General features: G+C 42.6%; 1 protein-coding gene across 2 annotated transcripts in view; it reads left to right on the top strand.

Moving 5' to 3' along the window:
* Positions 1-13446, top strand: part of rsu1 (Ras suppressor protein 1) — a 52504-nt gene extending 39058 nt beyond the window's left edge. For both annotated transcript variants that reach the window (XM_084048267.1, XM_084048268.1), the window contains exon 9: positions 11492-13446. In XM_084048267.1, coding sequence (XP_083904393.1) covers positions 11492-11594 — 103 coding nt within the window. In that variant the 3' untranslated portion in view covers positions 11595-13446. The remainder of the gene's footprint in view (positions 1-11491) is intronic.
* Positions 13447-14424: the final 978 nt, after the last annotated feature.

The following is a 14424-nucleotide window of genomic DNA, read 5'->3' as shown; positions in this document are numbered from 1 at the left end:
AAATAGCAGATATACAAGCTCATGTACCACGCTATGAGCTTGTAGATATGTTTTTTTTTTTTAAATCGTATCGTTTTTTGTGCAAATAACATTTGTAACTCAAATCTTATTGCTTCTGGGGATTCTACAAATGTCTTGTAGCAACGTATGTTGCTTTAATATCAGTGATGCTCAACTTTTCCATGTCAAGGACCCCCCAAAACGATATGTATTTGGCCGCGGACGCCCATCTGAAAATATTTTGTTCCAGGGACCCCCAGAAGCAAAGATTTGACTTACAAATGTACACATATAAAAGATTTGCACACATTTCCATGATTTTTTTTCAAAGAAATAGCAGATCTACAAGCTCGTTTATCTGCTATTTTTGAATAGCCCAAAGAAATCTAAAATGACACAGATGCTTTCCCGGTCTTAATTGGTTAATAACTAGTTATCAGAGGCCACTTCCCTCCTCTCCTGTCCTTTCCTCTCCTCTCTTTTCATCGCCTCCTCTGCTCTCCTGAATGTGTTGCTGTGGTTCAGCACCGTAGCTGTGGTTCCCTGGCTATTAAGGCGTCTGTGGATGTTCTTATCCAGAGTATTACAAAGTGAAAGGTGATCAAAGAATAAGAACACAGTTATCAAAGAATAACACAGATAACGATAACAAGTACCTTTTTGCACCGTTTTTCTGTCAGTGGTTTTCAAGTCTACATCAACAGGGTTGTTAAATTATCGACGTCAGCCTCTGAACTACGTTACTGTAAATGCCCCGACTGTGTTTGAGCTGTTCTGTGTTGTGAGTTTATCCCGGGCGCTCATCGCAGTGATTTTTCAGGGCTACTTTTATAGAAGGCTACTAAATTGCCTGGCAGTTCCAGTGAAAATGAGCCGACTGGGATCAGGAACAGCCCATATCAGAGATCAATGGCCTATAGCCAGCCTGCACATTTATCACGAGGCCCAAAGGGGTTGCACACACATAAAGCAACGTTTATCTTTCCGTTTGGGTGCGTGCACTGTGCACACACACACACACACACACACACACACACAAAGGCATGTAACAGTGTTATTGTATTTTTTCCCCTCTGAAATAGTGTGTGTGTGTGTGTGTGCGCACACAGGATGGAATCAGAATAGCGTCTTGCAATCTTTCACATATATGCAGTACTCAGACACACACACACACACACACACACACACACACACACACACACACACACACACACACACACACACACACACACACACACACACACACACACACACACACACACACACAAACTTGCACACATCAAATATTGCCTTTATTAATTAAGCCGCATGGAATAGCAGAGCTCCATAAAAGACGCCATCAGGAATCTGAATCCATTAGCCTGCCATCTCCTATACTACTGCCTTTAATTGGCTCTAACAGCTCCACTTGCACGCTCACACACACACACACACACACACACACACACAGACACAGACACAGACACGCACACTGCAAGTACAGCACAGATGCAAACGTCACACACCCGCACGAGGCAGACATGACTTCACGCAACACACAAACAAATGAAAGATGAAGTGGGAGGTCTTTGCATCGATATGGAGGAGATTACACCCAAAGACACAAGGTTCTCATACTGTATGTCCACACGCTCATGCGTGCACGCTGCTGTGGCTTTGTGGATATCCCACGATCCCCCTGGGCACTGGCCTCTCCAGTGTACAGCAGACTGTGACGGAGGGAGAGGAGAGAGAGAGTGTGTAAGGGGAGGATAGCTGGTACACAGAGGCCGAACCAGAGGAGAGGAGAAGCCAAGTGACCCATGGGGCTGTGTGTCTACAGTACACCTCTTTTTCCTCCTTTTCAGAGAATTTCAGACTTAAGAGACCAAAAGCACTATGTAGTCCACTGTGGGTTTCCATCCAGTGGTCTGAACGTCTGCTTTGATGGATGGTGCTTATGATGAATCCAGTAACAGATGCAACATACCGTTGTCTTTTTATCCACCACTCTATTGATAGGGAGACGCCAGACATCAGTGTGCCTCTCACTTTAGTTGAGAAGGGCTGAGTATTTTAGTTTGGGGACGGGAGGGGGGCGGGGCAGACAGCAAATTGCAACTTGCCTGTGGTTATGTCATCTGGGTTGCACAGAGCGCATCGTTCGAAGTTGAGGGCGGAAAAAAAAGTGTTGCGTTTGTAATGCATAATGAAGCAAAGGTTTTGTACCGAACAGTTCAATATGGTTCAACCGTAACACTGCTTCTCCACATTTAGTTTTAGTTCTGGTGACATAATGCTGACCTGTAGAAGAGAGGTAGGGGAGACCAAAAACACGGAAGGAAACGTTCAAATTCATGCTGTAGTCCCTTTAAAATAGCCTTTTCTGCTTTTTTATATTTTCATTTGACGATTATGCAAAATAATTGTGATTTTCTCAAATAATTGCGATTAGATGATTATGTAATAATTGTGACAGGCCTACCTGTCCCAGATGAGCTCTGTATGGCTCTGCTTTATAGACCAGCAGAGCTGTATTTTGAAATCAACAGCCAGGGAGTCTTCTCCACTTATTGGTATTATTTAGTAAGGACTCGAGCAGCAGCATTCTGAATCAACTGCAGCTAGCTAATCTATTTATGGGGGTAGACTTGTGAAGACAGAAGACACCACTACGATAGCCGTGTCTACTGAAGATGAAAGCATGGACACATTTTTTCCAAATCCTGCTGAGACATAAGTCTGTTAATCTTTAATATATCCTTAAAGGGATATTTCATTTTCAAACATGTATTGAGCCATGTTAACGTCTACTCAGGCTTTTGTGAGCATGCACCCCTGACAGTTTTTTAAGTTGCTTGATTCATATTTAGATATTTTATGTTAATTTTTATCAGACATGCCCCCTTCCTATACAAACACATTGTAACTTCAAACTCCATGTTAGATTCATTGAAAACACATGTCCTTGGTTCTGGTGACTGATATTGTCCGTCTAATACGTGAGGGGGCTGTGTTTTTTCAATTACTTTTTGCATTTATTTTATTTTGTAAAATAAAAAAAATCCACACACACAAAAACAAAAAAAAGAACACGCTAAAATGAACACAAACATGTTTGAAAGTGAAATATCCCTTTAGGGTAATTGTATGCTGACACAAATTCAGGTCTGTAGTTCATGACTACACCAAGTTTCCTGGTGTGGGTTGTGCTTTTTAATATCGCTGATTTGAAGCTGTGCACTGACTTTTAATTGGTCTTCGTTTGGCTCCAAAACAACTTGAATTACTTAATAACGACTTAATGTATGTCATAATAGGCAAAAGATTCCGCAGAAATAGCAGATCTATAAGCTCAAACAACTGATTCGTTGTCCTTTTTATTTTTCGGTCATTCAGTGTTTGTGCTTTGGTGTTTTGTTTCTGTCTCTGTGTAGCCTGGTAGTAGTGCTGGGTTGGGACAGGACAGGACAGGACACCACAGACCCCGGAGGCGCCATGATCGGATATTTCTCTATTTTGCACGTCTCTGTTCTCTCTTGTTCTCCCCACAGGGAGACTCTCTCCGTCTATCTCTCTCTCTCTCTCTCTGATCAGTATTCCATGCATGTACCCCTGCATGTTAGTCCATAGAAACTGTCAGAGAAAGTGAGATGGGTGTGGGGTGGGGGGGGGGGGGTAGGGGGGCTAGAGGATGAGAGAATGAATGAGAGAAGATTGACGGAAACAGGGAAGAAATAAATAGGTGGGGAGGGATGAACGAAGAGTGAGAGATTAAACAGACAATGGGAGGGGGAGAGGTCCCTCTTCAACCCATTATCTCATCAGCGCACTATAATAAAAAGGACAATTTACTCCCTGACACAACTGCATTTCCTTTTCCACCTCCCACTACTGTGTGTGTGTGTGTGTGTGTGTGTGTGTGTGTGTGTGTGTGTGTGTGTGTGTGTGTGTGTGTGTGTGTGTGTGTGTGTGTGTGTGTGTGTGTGTGTGTGTGTGTGTGTGTGTGTGTGTGTGTGTGTGTGTGTGTGTGTGTCTGACATGTACTCAAGTACTGTACTTCAGTACAATTTTGTGATTTACTTAAGTATTTACAATTTTCAATACTTTTACTTCTACCCCACTACATCTCAGAGGAAAATATTGTACTTTTACTCCACTGCAATTATTTGAAAACTTTAGTTACGAGTTACTTTTGATTATTATTACAAAATATACATTAACCAATTCAGCCGTATTTAAACTTTGGAAACACACTTTGAAAATAGCCGATCTACAAGCTCAGCGATGCGAGCTTGTAGAGCTGCTAATTTCAAAAGATTTTTTTAAATAAATGTTAGACATGATAACTTGTGAAACGGAACATTCTCTGCATAATGAGCGGAGTACTTTTACTTTTGGTACTTAAAGTACATTTTGATGCCAATACTTTTGTACTTCAGCTCAATCAAATGTAGATTACCCGGACTTTTACAACGCGTCGCAATGCAACGCGTTGTGAGCTTGTAGATCGGCTATTTTCAAATAAAATCTTGCGGGGAAATTATAATAAGCAGATCTGGCAACCCTGCCTATGGGGGTGCGTGTGCGTGTGAGCCCAGATTATGCCCATACAGTATATAGAGATCCCTGCCGTCAGCGTAAATCGACATTGTCAGGTGTTGTGAATAACGCCTTATGCCCAAACTATTATTGAGGGAGGGAGGGGAAAACCTGGCTGGATACCGGAACCTGAAAACGCCGTCGCTGATCAATATGAGCGTTGATCAATATGAGGCATTTTGGATGAAAACTGTCCACACGCCGCCGCACGCACACTTGCACACTCCTGGTCTCACCACTGTGACAGGAATAATGGTTTCTGTATGGATAAGACAACGTGGCACGAGGTGACGGGACATAATTATCTTCAACATGACAGTGCAAACAAACAGACACTTCACCACCATTGCAACACGTGGCTATTGATGGGTTGTCTCCGCTTGACAAGCTTTTTTTCCATTCACTGGCAACTCCATTCTTGACTCGCGAATCGACTGAATAGGGCAATTTTCTTTCAATTCGGTTCAGGCTTTGAGAGAAGACAAGGCCGCACGCTGTGCTGTATGTAAAATCAAACCCTGCTGGGCCTGATTCACAAGCCAAACACAAGCAGCGGTTGAGAAGGAGCACAGCGGCTATGGGTTGCCTCATATTCGCTTGCCCTCGGGTGTCATTCATTAGCACCCGCCCACACACACACACACACACACTTTACCTTAAACAAGGGGCCTGTCCTTTCCATGGCCCCTTCTCCATTTCGACGACCTTTTACCCTGCCGAACACTCCACAATTAGCCCTTTCCTACTACAGAGTCATTCGGCATGGAGCGTTGTCATTAATTAAGGGTGCATTATTCCCTCTCTTCACATAGATTTTTCTCTTCTTCTTTGGCTTTTATGTCTTCCCCTTTATGATACGCTGAATAGATCGTGCCGTCTCCTCCTCCTCCTCCCTGTATCCTTCTCTCCCAGACTCATCCATCAGCTTGCGCCGAAGCCACAATTATGCTAACACTTGGGCTTGTTATGACAGTGGCGAGCTTGGCGCATCAGCCACTTATCGACTAAATGAGTAATCCTGCTCTCTCTTAAAAGCAGAGCACGCAATCAATCAGCAGTGTGTGTCCCCCAAACAGCCCCCCCCCCCCTCAAAAAAAAAAAAAAACTATCCTTATTATTCCCATCTTCTTTTATTTGTGTTTTCCATCCTTGGCTATCACAGGGAGTGGATGGGACAGCCTCACTTCAAGTACAGCAGATGGATTGATGAAGCCTGGTTGTGTCAATACAGTATTACGTGTCACAATTTCCTGCTTGCACCTCCTCGTCCTCATTGGAATCTGTTAAAATGCGCTCTCTTCCACTCTCTTCAGAAAGTACATGGTTTCAAAACATGTCTTTTGTTGGGGTTATGTCATCTGGCAGAAGTAGTGCTTTCACATATTATGAAAAGGGCTTGCTTGTGTAGACCACTTCAAATCTCTGCTGGTGCCATGTGGCCAAGCCAAGGCAGTAGGTTTTAGCTTGTAGAATCAGAGCAGACGGACACAGAGTTAAAAGCTCGCCATTTCTCTGAGTCCTCAAGCTTTCAAGACGCTCCGCTGTTCCCCAGGGACCCCCTGCCGAGTGCCGCCTAGCCCCGAGTCAACCCCCTTCCTCTGGGGACATGTCGACACGACTGACTGGGCAGCTTTGGAGCTCTGCAGGAACTTGTGTGTGTGTGTGTGTGTGAGAGAGAGAGAGAGAGAGAGAGTTTGTGTGTGTGTGTGTACGCGTCTCTCTCGCTCTCCCTTTCCGTTTAATGTAACGTGCATCCCCATGGGTGTGGCTGTTGTGGTAGGAAGGGGCGTGGAGGGAGCGCGGGAGTCCAGCAGCTCTGAAACCCCAGGAGAGTACGTTGACACTGAGCCATGGCAGAGGGGGAGTCCTCTCCTCTGAGAGAGCCAACAGCACCAAGACACTTCAAATACACTGACTGACAGATAGGGACTGAGAGTCCAGCCCACTGCCCGTCCACATTTATACATTATACTTACTCGGATAAGAGGTTATACTGTGTGTGTGCGTGTGCGTGTGCGTGCGTGCACCACTGTTTCCCAAATAGTGGGTTGGGACCCGGGTTGTGGGCCAATTTTTATCGGTCACGAGTAAATATCCCCTTTTAAAAACACATTAAAAAACACATTTTATGAATTTAAAAGACTTCACAAGTCACAACTTTTCATCAATTAAAAACAATTCCAACAGTATTTCATAAATAAAATAAAAATAAATCTAATCTCCATAAATTGAAAACAATGTCAGTCACATTTATTTAATAAACAAAATCTAAAAAATCTATTAATTTCCATAATTTGAAAAAAAAAGAAAAGGTTTAAGAAGTAGTGAAAATAGCAGATCCACAAGCTCACACACACAGCGAAGCGGCGTGTTGTAAGCTTATTGATCTGCTATTTTCACTAGTTTGGGTCCCCGACAAACGTCTAATTTCTCTTTTGGGTCTCGAGCTAAAAAGTTTGGGAACACATACATGCATGAATGCATAAATGTCAGTCACATTTGCTTGTCTTTCTAACTCAGCCTTGGCATTGACCTTCATCAATCAATCAATCAATCACATTTGTTATGTCACAGATACATGGTAAAAATGAGGTTAAACTTACTTATGCAGGCTTTCACTGTTGCAGTTTAAGAAAGTGAAAATGAATGTCTTGTGTGTGTGCATGTGTGAGAGAGAAACTTGGAACACAGTTTGTTTTAATGCAAAAAAAACGATAAATATAGGTTTATAAGTGAAGTATCTGCTTTTCCCATCACGACATTCCCAGCTAAAACTGATTGGTTTTTATTCAGACTTGTGGCTTATGTTAACGATAATGTTTTAATCAGTACACCAGTTACTCACAAGCCTTTGATTTATTACTGCCACTGAACTGCTTTCACACTTGCACCCACGTTTTGAAAATGGTCCACAATTGGACCCGTTCCATCGATTGAGAAACTGTACTTCAAAGCTTTGAATTCAAACCTCACCTTTCAAACTAGATTACCGAGTTCTGTGGAAAACATACGTTAGATGTGAATTTGCAAAGCATGATGTTAAAGCATAGAAATTACAAGTTGTCTATAAATCTGAAACTTTAGTCCAGGTTCCAAGTCTCTCAGCATCAAATCTCGCCAAGTCAGATGGCAAAAAAACATTATTCCCTCTCAAAATGAATCTGAAAAAATATTTGTGCATGTGTCACTGAACCCTAACAGCCGGTGACATTTACCTGCCCTGAAATTAGACCTACAGCTTGCAAAGGGCACTGCTTGATTACTCATGCAACACACACACACACACACACACACACACACACACACACACACACACACGCAAACACACTGAGATACGTCACATAGACCTAAATGAACAGACTGTCACATCCAACTCAATTAAATGAACACAGTCACACGCGCACGCGCACACACACACACACACACACACACACACACACACACACACACACACACACACACACACACACACACACACACACACACACACACACACACACACTAGGGCATTAACAGAATAATCGAATATTCGAATATTCGACTATCAAACCGACTATTCGACTATCAAACCACTATTCGATTATTCGATAAAAAAAAAAAAAAAAAAAAAAAAGTTTTTTTTTCTTTTTTTTTTAGATTTTTTTTTTTTTTGGTGGCTTTTCTGCAGCAGACACGCAGCTGTGAGCTCTGGTGTGACGTCAACTCGCATTCCTTGAGTCCAGTCATCAATGTCATTGAAAAAAAAAAAAAAAAAAAAAACTTTTTATTTTTTTTATTTTTTATTTTTTTATTATTTTATTTTTTATAATCAAATCAATTAATCGAATATTCGAATACTTATAGGTCGAATAATTCGAATACTAAAAATCACTATTCGTGAATGCCCTAACACACACACACACACACACACACACACACACACACACACACACACACACACACACACACACATACACACACACACACACACACACCTAAACAAGCACATGCACACAACACAGTCACATGCAAATAAATGAACACACACATACACTAACATACACAAATTAAAAACAAAGTTTTGGATCCTGCCCTCCACCACAGAGAGTAGGGCCCTGCCCTCAATATCATGGATATTTAGCTAAACTAACATTTTCCTCTGTGATTGGGCCTCTCAGTCACACGAAAACAGTGTTTAGGTCACTAAAGCAGAGACTGGGAAAAAAGAAAATCATTCTAAAAATCAGTTTTGGTTGAACCGTGTGGCCATGTAAAATAAAATTTGCTTTTACATGTGTACGAATGTTTTTTTTATATATATATATAGAGATCTTATAGATCAAGGCCTAGACCTAGTGGTTTGATATGTTTACAATTTTCAATTTAGGCATTTAACAGACGCCTTTTATCCAGAGTGTCTGACAATAAGCAAAGTAAACGCATACATCAAATGCAGAGAGACAGTGTAGGTGCCTCAGTAAACTTGGACCACAGGTAAACGAAGAACCTAGCATCAGTCTAAACAATATACTATCAAAAAAACATAATCTGTACATTGAAACTATAGAAACTATAGTTTACCAGGTAAACAACGAACCTCGCATCTGGCTAAATAACATGCTAAATTCAATTGCATTTAAACCGTTGCACAAGTCTGCATGGTCGTCAAGGCTAGGTCAAGTGCTACATACAGTATATGTTGACGCAACGGCCGACATTTGACGCTTGCCACAGTCGACTCGTAGAAATTGGAAAATTGTTTATTAGGGCCCGAGCACTGGGCCAGTGTGAAGCCGTATTAAAAATGTAAGGAATAATAAATGTAATTTTTGATGGCCTAAAGGTGTTCAAATCTTTGCACACATATCAGAAATGGTGAAAAATTATATATTTTACATGGGTGTGGCAAAGGCACAATCTCTGTCGCTGCACTATAGAGCATTGGTTCCCAAACTTTTTAGCTCAAGACCAAAAGAGAAATTAGACTATGCCCTGGACCCAAACAAGTGAAAATAGCTACAAGCTATTTGCTATTTATTTTAATTTAATTGTATTTATGAAAATTATTAGATTTTTTGATTTTATTCATGAAATACTTTTGATTTTTTTTAATTGATGAAAAGTTCAGACTTTTTTTTTTTTTCTTGTGGGAAATGGGGGGAAAATAGGGGATATTTACTTGCGACCCATAAAAATTGGTCTGCGACCCACTGTTTGGGTGCACTAGAGACTCCTACAGGTTGGTAGGGGAGCCTGTTCAACGTGTTCCTCTGCGCACGCGCTACGCCTTCCCAGTGAAACTGGTGCTTATCTCTATACCCTCTGTACTGTAGAGGTTAGCAGTGACACACATGAGTCTGAGGAACATTGGTAGAAAAGAAAAGATGAAAGGGGAGGGTAGTCTTAAATAAAACATCATAGAATCCATAATATAGATGTGGATGCGCCCGCGTGCACACACACACAGACACACACACACACACGCACAGACAGCTGCATTGGCCAGTAATGATCAAGTATTTAGTCAGCAATCACTGTGGTCTACTTATTAGTGTCAGTTACTGAGCCAAATAGACGTCTGCACTCAGTCACCCTGACCCCTCTCTCTCTCTCTCTCTCTCTCTCTCTCTCTCTCTCTCTCTCTCTCAATTGCTGGCTCTCTCACTCCTACATCTTTTCCATTCCTCCTTCTCTTCCCATCTCCCCATTTTGCTTTCTCTTTTCTCTATCCCTTTACCCCTTTCTTTATAGCTCTCTCTTTGACATTTGCTCTCCAGCTCTCCCTCGCTACCCCTTCTCTATCCCTCCCTCCCTCCCTCTTGTTCCCCCTCTCTTGTCACTTCCTCAAGCCTCATGGGTGGTTCTTGCTCACACACAGAGGGAGAGCGAGAGAGGGAGAGAGAACTCAGCGGAGTGGAAAGGACTCTTCCTTGCATTCCCTGTCTTTCTGTCCTGCCTTACCCCATCCCTCCCTCCCCTCCATCCCTAGAGCGGCCCCCGTTCAGAGATAATTGTCTCTTTGTGTATTCTGCTTTTCCTTCGCTTGATAGTCCTCAGCTGGGAGAGAACGGAGATGAAAAATAAAAGAAGCAGAAAAACGGAGAGAAAGGGGTGTAAGCGTTTGATTTTGCACCGATTTACACGAGGCTGTTTATCAAGGGAAAAGAACAGTGATCTGAAAGGACGAGCTAACGAGCGCAATCACAATTGTCAACTGTAAAACAAAGGGTTTGTCTCAAAACGGGTCAAAAGGTCTGTGCAGTACTTCAGTGGTTCCCAAACTGGGGGTCCCCAAATTATTATTATTTTTGTGGGGTTGGGGTCCCCAGATGATTAGCTTAATGTGCAACATTGTTTTATCTCTCAACTGTAAACAAACCAATATACAGTATAAGTGTATACAGGGTATCTGCACATTTCTAAAGTTGCAATTTGATGACTTTTAAGACCTTTTTAATACCAAATTGGTCAAATTGTCAAATATTACGTAAGAAAGAGGCAAACATTGTGAAAATAGCTGATCTACAAGCTCACAGCGCCTCGCAGTGTGAGGCATTGTGAGCTTGTAGTCTGGCTATTTTCACAATATGTATCTGTGGAACCGAGTCAAACTACCGGTAAATGTAATGCCTACAATTCCAAGTGTTTGTTAGCGTGTTAGGGGGTCCCCAGTTCAAGTATTATGGGGGCTCGTGGCCTGAAAACGGCCTGAAACGTTTGGGAACCCTTTCAGTACTAAAATGGTGCTATATAAATGCTGGGAGTGATGTTGTCATGTATGTACAGTATGTGATGTACTGTTTGTTAAACCATCTCTTCTCCCCTCCCCCTCTTCTCCTCCCCTCCTCTCTCCCTTTCTCCTGTTGGCCTCTTCTCTTCTCGTATCTCCCCTCTCTCCTTCTCTACCCGTTCCCTTCTCCTCTTCCTCCAGTCTGTACGGCAGACACATGCAGGCCAACCCGGAGCCTCCCAAGAAGAACAACGACAAGAGCAAAAAGATCAGCTGCAAGCCGCTGGCTGCCAAGAACAAATGAGCAGAGAATACGACGAGACCTAAGGAGGATGAGGGGGAACGGGCCTCTCCCAGCCTTACCTTTCCACTGCATGTGCCTTTTAACACACCCAACCCCCTTATGTTTTCTTTATTTATTTATCATCCATTTTATACCGCTGTAAAAGACACGTTGTCAAACTCTCTTGGAAAGTGTTGTTAAGTGCATCATATTGTGAGATCTCACAGTGTATTGTGATTTGGACCGTAATCCCCACTGTGATGCCCTGTCTCAGCGTTCAGACACTCTCTGTGTTTGGCCTGGTTGGGGGGGCGACGGGATAGGAACCTTTTGTTGCCGCTTTCGCCCTATTAATTTGTTGTTTGTCGTGGGGTGCTGTCCAATGCTCTGCCTTGTTGTGGTAATTGTACACACACACACACACACACACACCCTATGACACCCCCTTCGACAGCCGTCCTTATGTCACCAAAGATTGGACTATAACGTTATCATCATATCCATCCCAAATCTTAAAGGCCGAAATTCAACCACCGCTGAAGCGACTGTAAACATTTAGAAGAGAGTGACTGCTTTTTATTATTGTTCTTAGCTGTCACCTGCTGTATTTGTCCATGGCCAGGGGTCAGTCCGACAATCGTGTTAGAATAATGTGTTCATTGAAACCAAAACCTGATGTCTTTGTAATATTTGTATACATTGTCATTATACTCACAGTTCTTACTAGCATTGTTACTTTGGATGGATATGTAGATGAAATGAACACTCCCAGTCCCAATTAAGTCCCAGCTTTTTTTCTTTCATTCTGCCTTTTGTCATTCGCCGGGTTGGTCAGCCATTATGTATGTAGCTGCTGCGTTTGATCTGGCGTGTTCTGCCGCAAAGCACCTTTGTGGAGAACAGGCCACTGGGGAGCGTTCGTGAGGCCATTAGCCTAACCTCAGGATTTGACTTCAGAGAGCTCTAACAAGCAGAGTGGGGCCAGGGGAGAGCGAGAGACAGAGGTGGGGGCGAGGGTGGTGAGGAAAAGGCGATATTCCACAAAACTCATTCTCTTACGTGTGCTCTTTTCTTGCGCGCGTGTGTGTGTCTGTGTCTCACAACATGGCCAGGCCGAGTCGCAAGTGGGATTTGTGAGGGTTTTAGGAGTCTTAGCTCTGTCGGATCTTAGCCTCCAGGGAGGAGTTGTAAAGTTACACACACACACACACACACACACACACACACACACACACACACACACAGCGCGTGGTGTTGTTTCCTTGTTTGCCAAAGCGGAGTTGTGTAGGAATCGCCCCATGTCTCTGGTGTTCAATTGTTTTCCTGCGGACCGCAGCCTGGCCCAAAATACCCCAAAGCCTCTTTAGCCAATGGAAACAAGTGGGTCGGAACAATAGGGTGCCGGTGTTATCTCAGAAACCTGACAGACTCCGTATTCGGACGATGTGGAAGAATACAACCATTGCTTAAAATACATTACCCACGTGTACCCCAACTAACCAGTCTCAAACTGAACTCAATTACGGCTCCTGTTCTGAAGTTCCTGTTGGTGATGCCTGAAGGCCGGCTGTGTGTGTGATTTCAATTGTTCTATTTTGATCCCGGAGCTTTGACTGCCTCTTGTTTTTATCTGGGACAAGCCAAGCCAGCAGTAGCCTGGATTCTCACTCACAAAGGATTATTAGTTTTTTAAACATGTTGGAGAAGCCCCCTCGCCATGCAGCTGTCCTTCACATTTCAGCCTGTTAAAATATATACGAATGTAATCCTTTTTTTAAATGATTATTTATCATGCTTTTACCATGTGCCACGATATACTGTATGTTTAACAAGCTCTGTTTATCAGCCATTTTGAATAAAGCAATCGATTTTGTTTTTGCCTTGTTTTGCTAAAATGTATCTAAATAATATAATATATAGGCAGGGAAGCTGCTTGTTGCTTATATTATTTATTTATATCAACATAATTAAAACCGTGTCGGCATATTTAAAACAAAATCATGGCATCTTTGAAGACCATTGTCGACTCCGATGACCGTCGCTCCTCCCTAACTTGTCACCGATGTTTGGGGTGAGTGCAGTGATTCATGACAACCCAGCAGTGTTAGTTTCTTAGCATTTCTACATCAAAGATTGTGATTTGAAATGTAAGTGTTGAGTTTTAACTTCACTGGTCCACAGTTCCTTTGTTAGTGCTTCACGGGAGGACATCAGCTCTCTAATCTCATTGATATTACAGCAGCACAAGTTCACAAACTATGAAACTGATAAGTAAAGTCATGTAGGATGAGATGTTCACACAGTTACATCTGAAAAGTGGCAGACCATGCCAGCAGCATAGTCTCAGGAATGAGACATTGTGTGTGTGTGTGTGTGTGTGTGTGTGTGTGTCACACCGCCTGATATGGGGATGGAAAAGAAACCGATTGTCAACCCATACACATACATGACATAATTACAGGGCCAGAGCTCAGCTCTGGACCTGTTTTGTTATTGGCAGTATTCTGTCACTACTACTTCTTCTTCTTCTTCTTCTTCTGCCACTTTTTGCAGTTCTGGCTGAACCGTGCTGTCGCTTTTTACGAAACTCGGCCATATGGTAGATGGTCATGAAAAACGATCAAAAAATAATTCTCACAATCTTTCGTCCAAAGGTGGCGCTATAGCACTCAATTGAAAATGCCAACTTTGAACAGGTACAACTCATGCCCTGTTTGACCTACAGCCATGAAACTTGGATACACATATGCGTCTCCTCATGCTGAACAACTTTCACACTCTGACTTTTGACCTCTGACCTTTAGATCTCCCACCATTTTGAATTATATGAAAAACAGTCATTGGCTCCTAA

This window comes from Gymnoscopelus microlampas, assembly GCF_963454915.1.
Source record: "Gymnoscopelus microlampas genome assembly, chromosome: 22".
Classification (NCBI taxonomy): domain Eukaryota; kingdom Metazoa; phylum Chordata; class Actinopteri; order Myctophiformes; family Myctophidae; genus Gymnoscopelus; species Gymnoscopelus microlampas.
The sequence above is the reverse complement of the archived record's forward strand: the minus strand, read 5'-3'. Positions and strand labels throughout refer to the sequence as shown.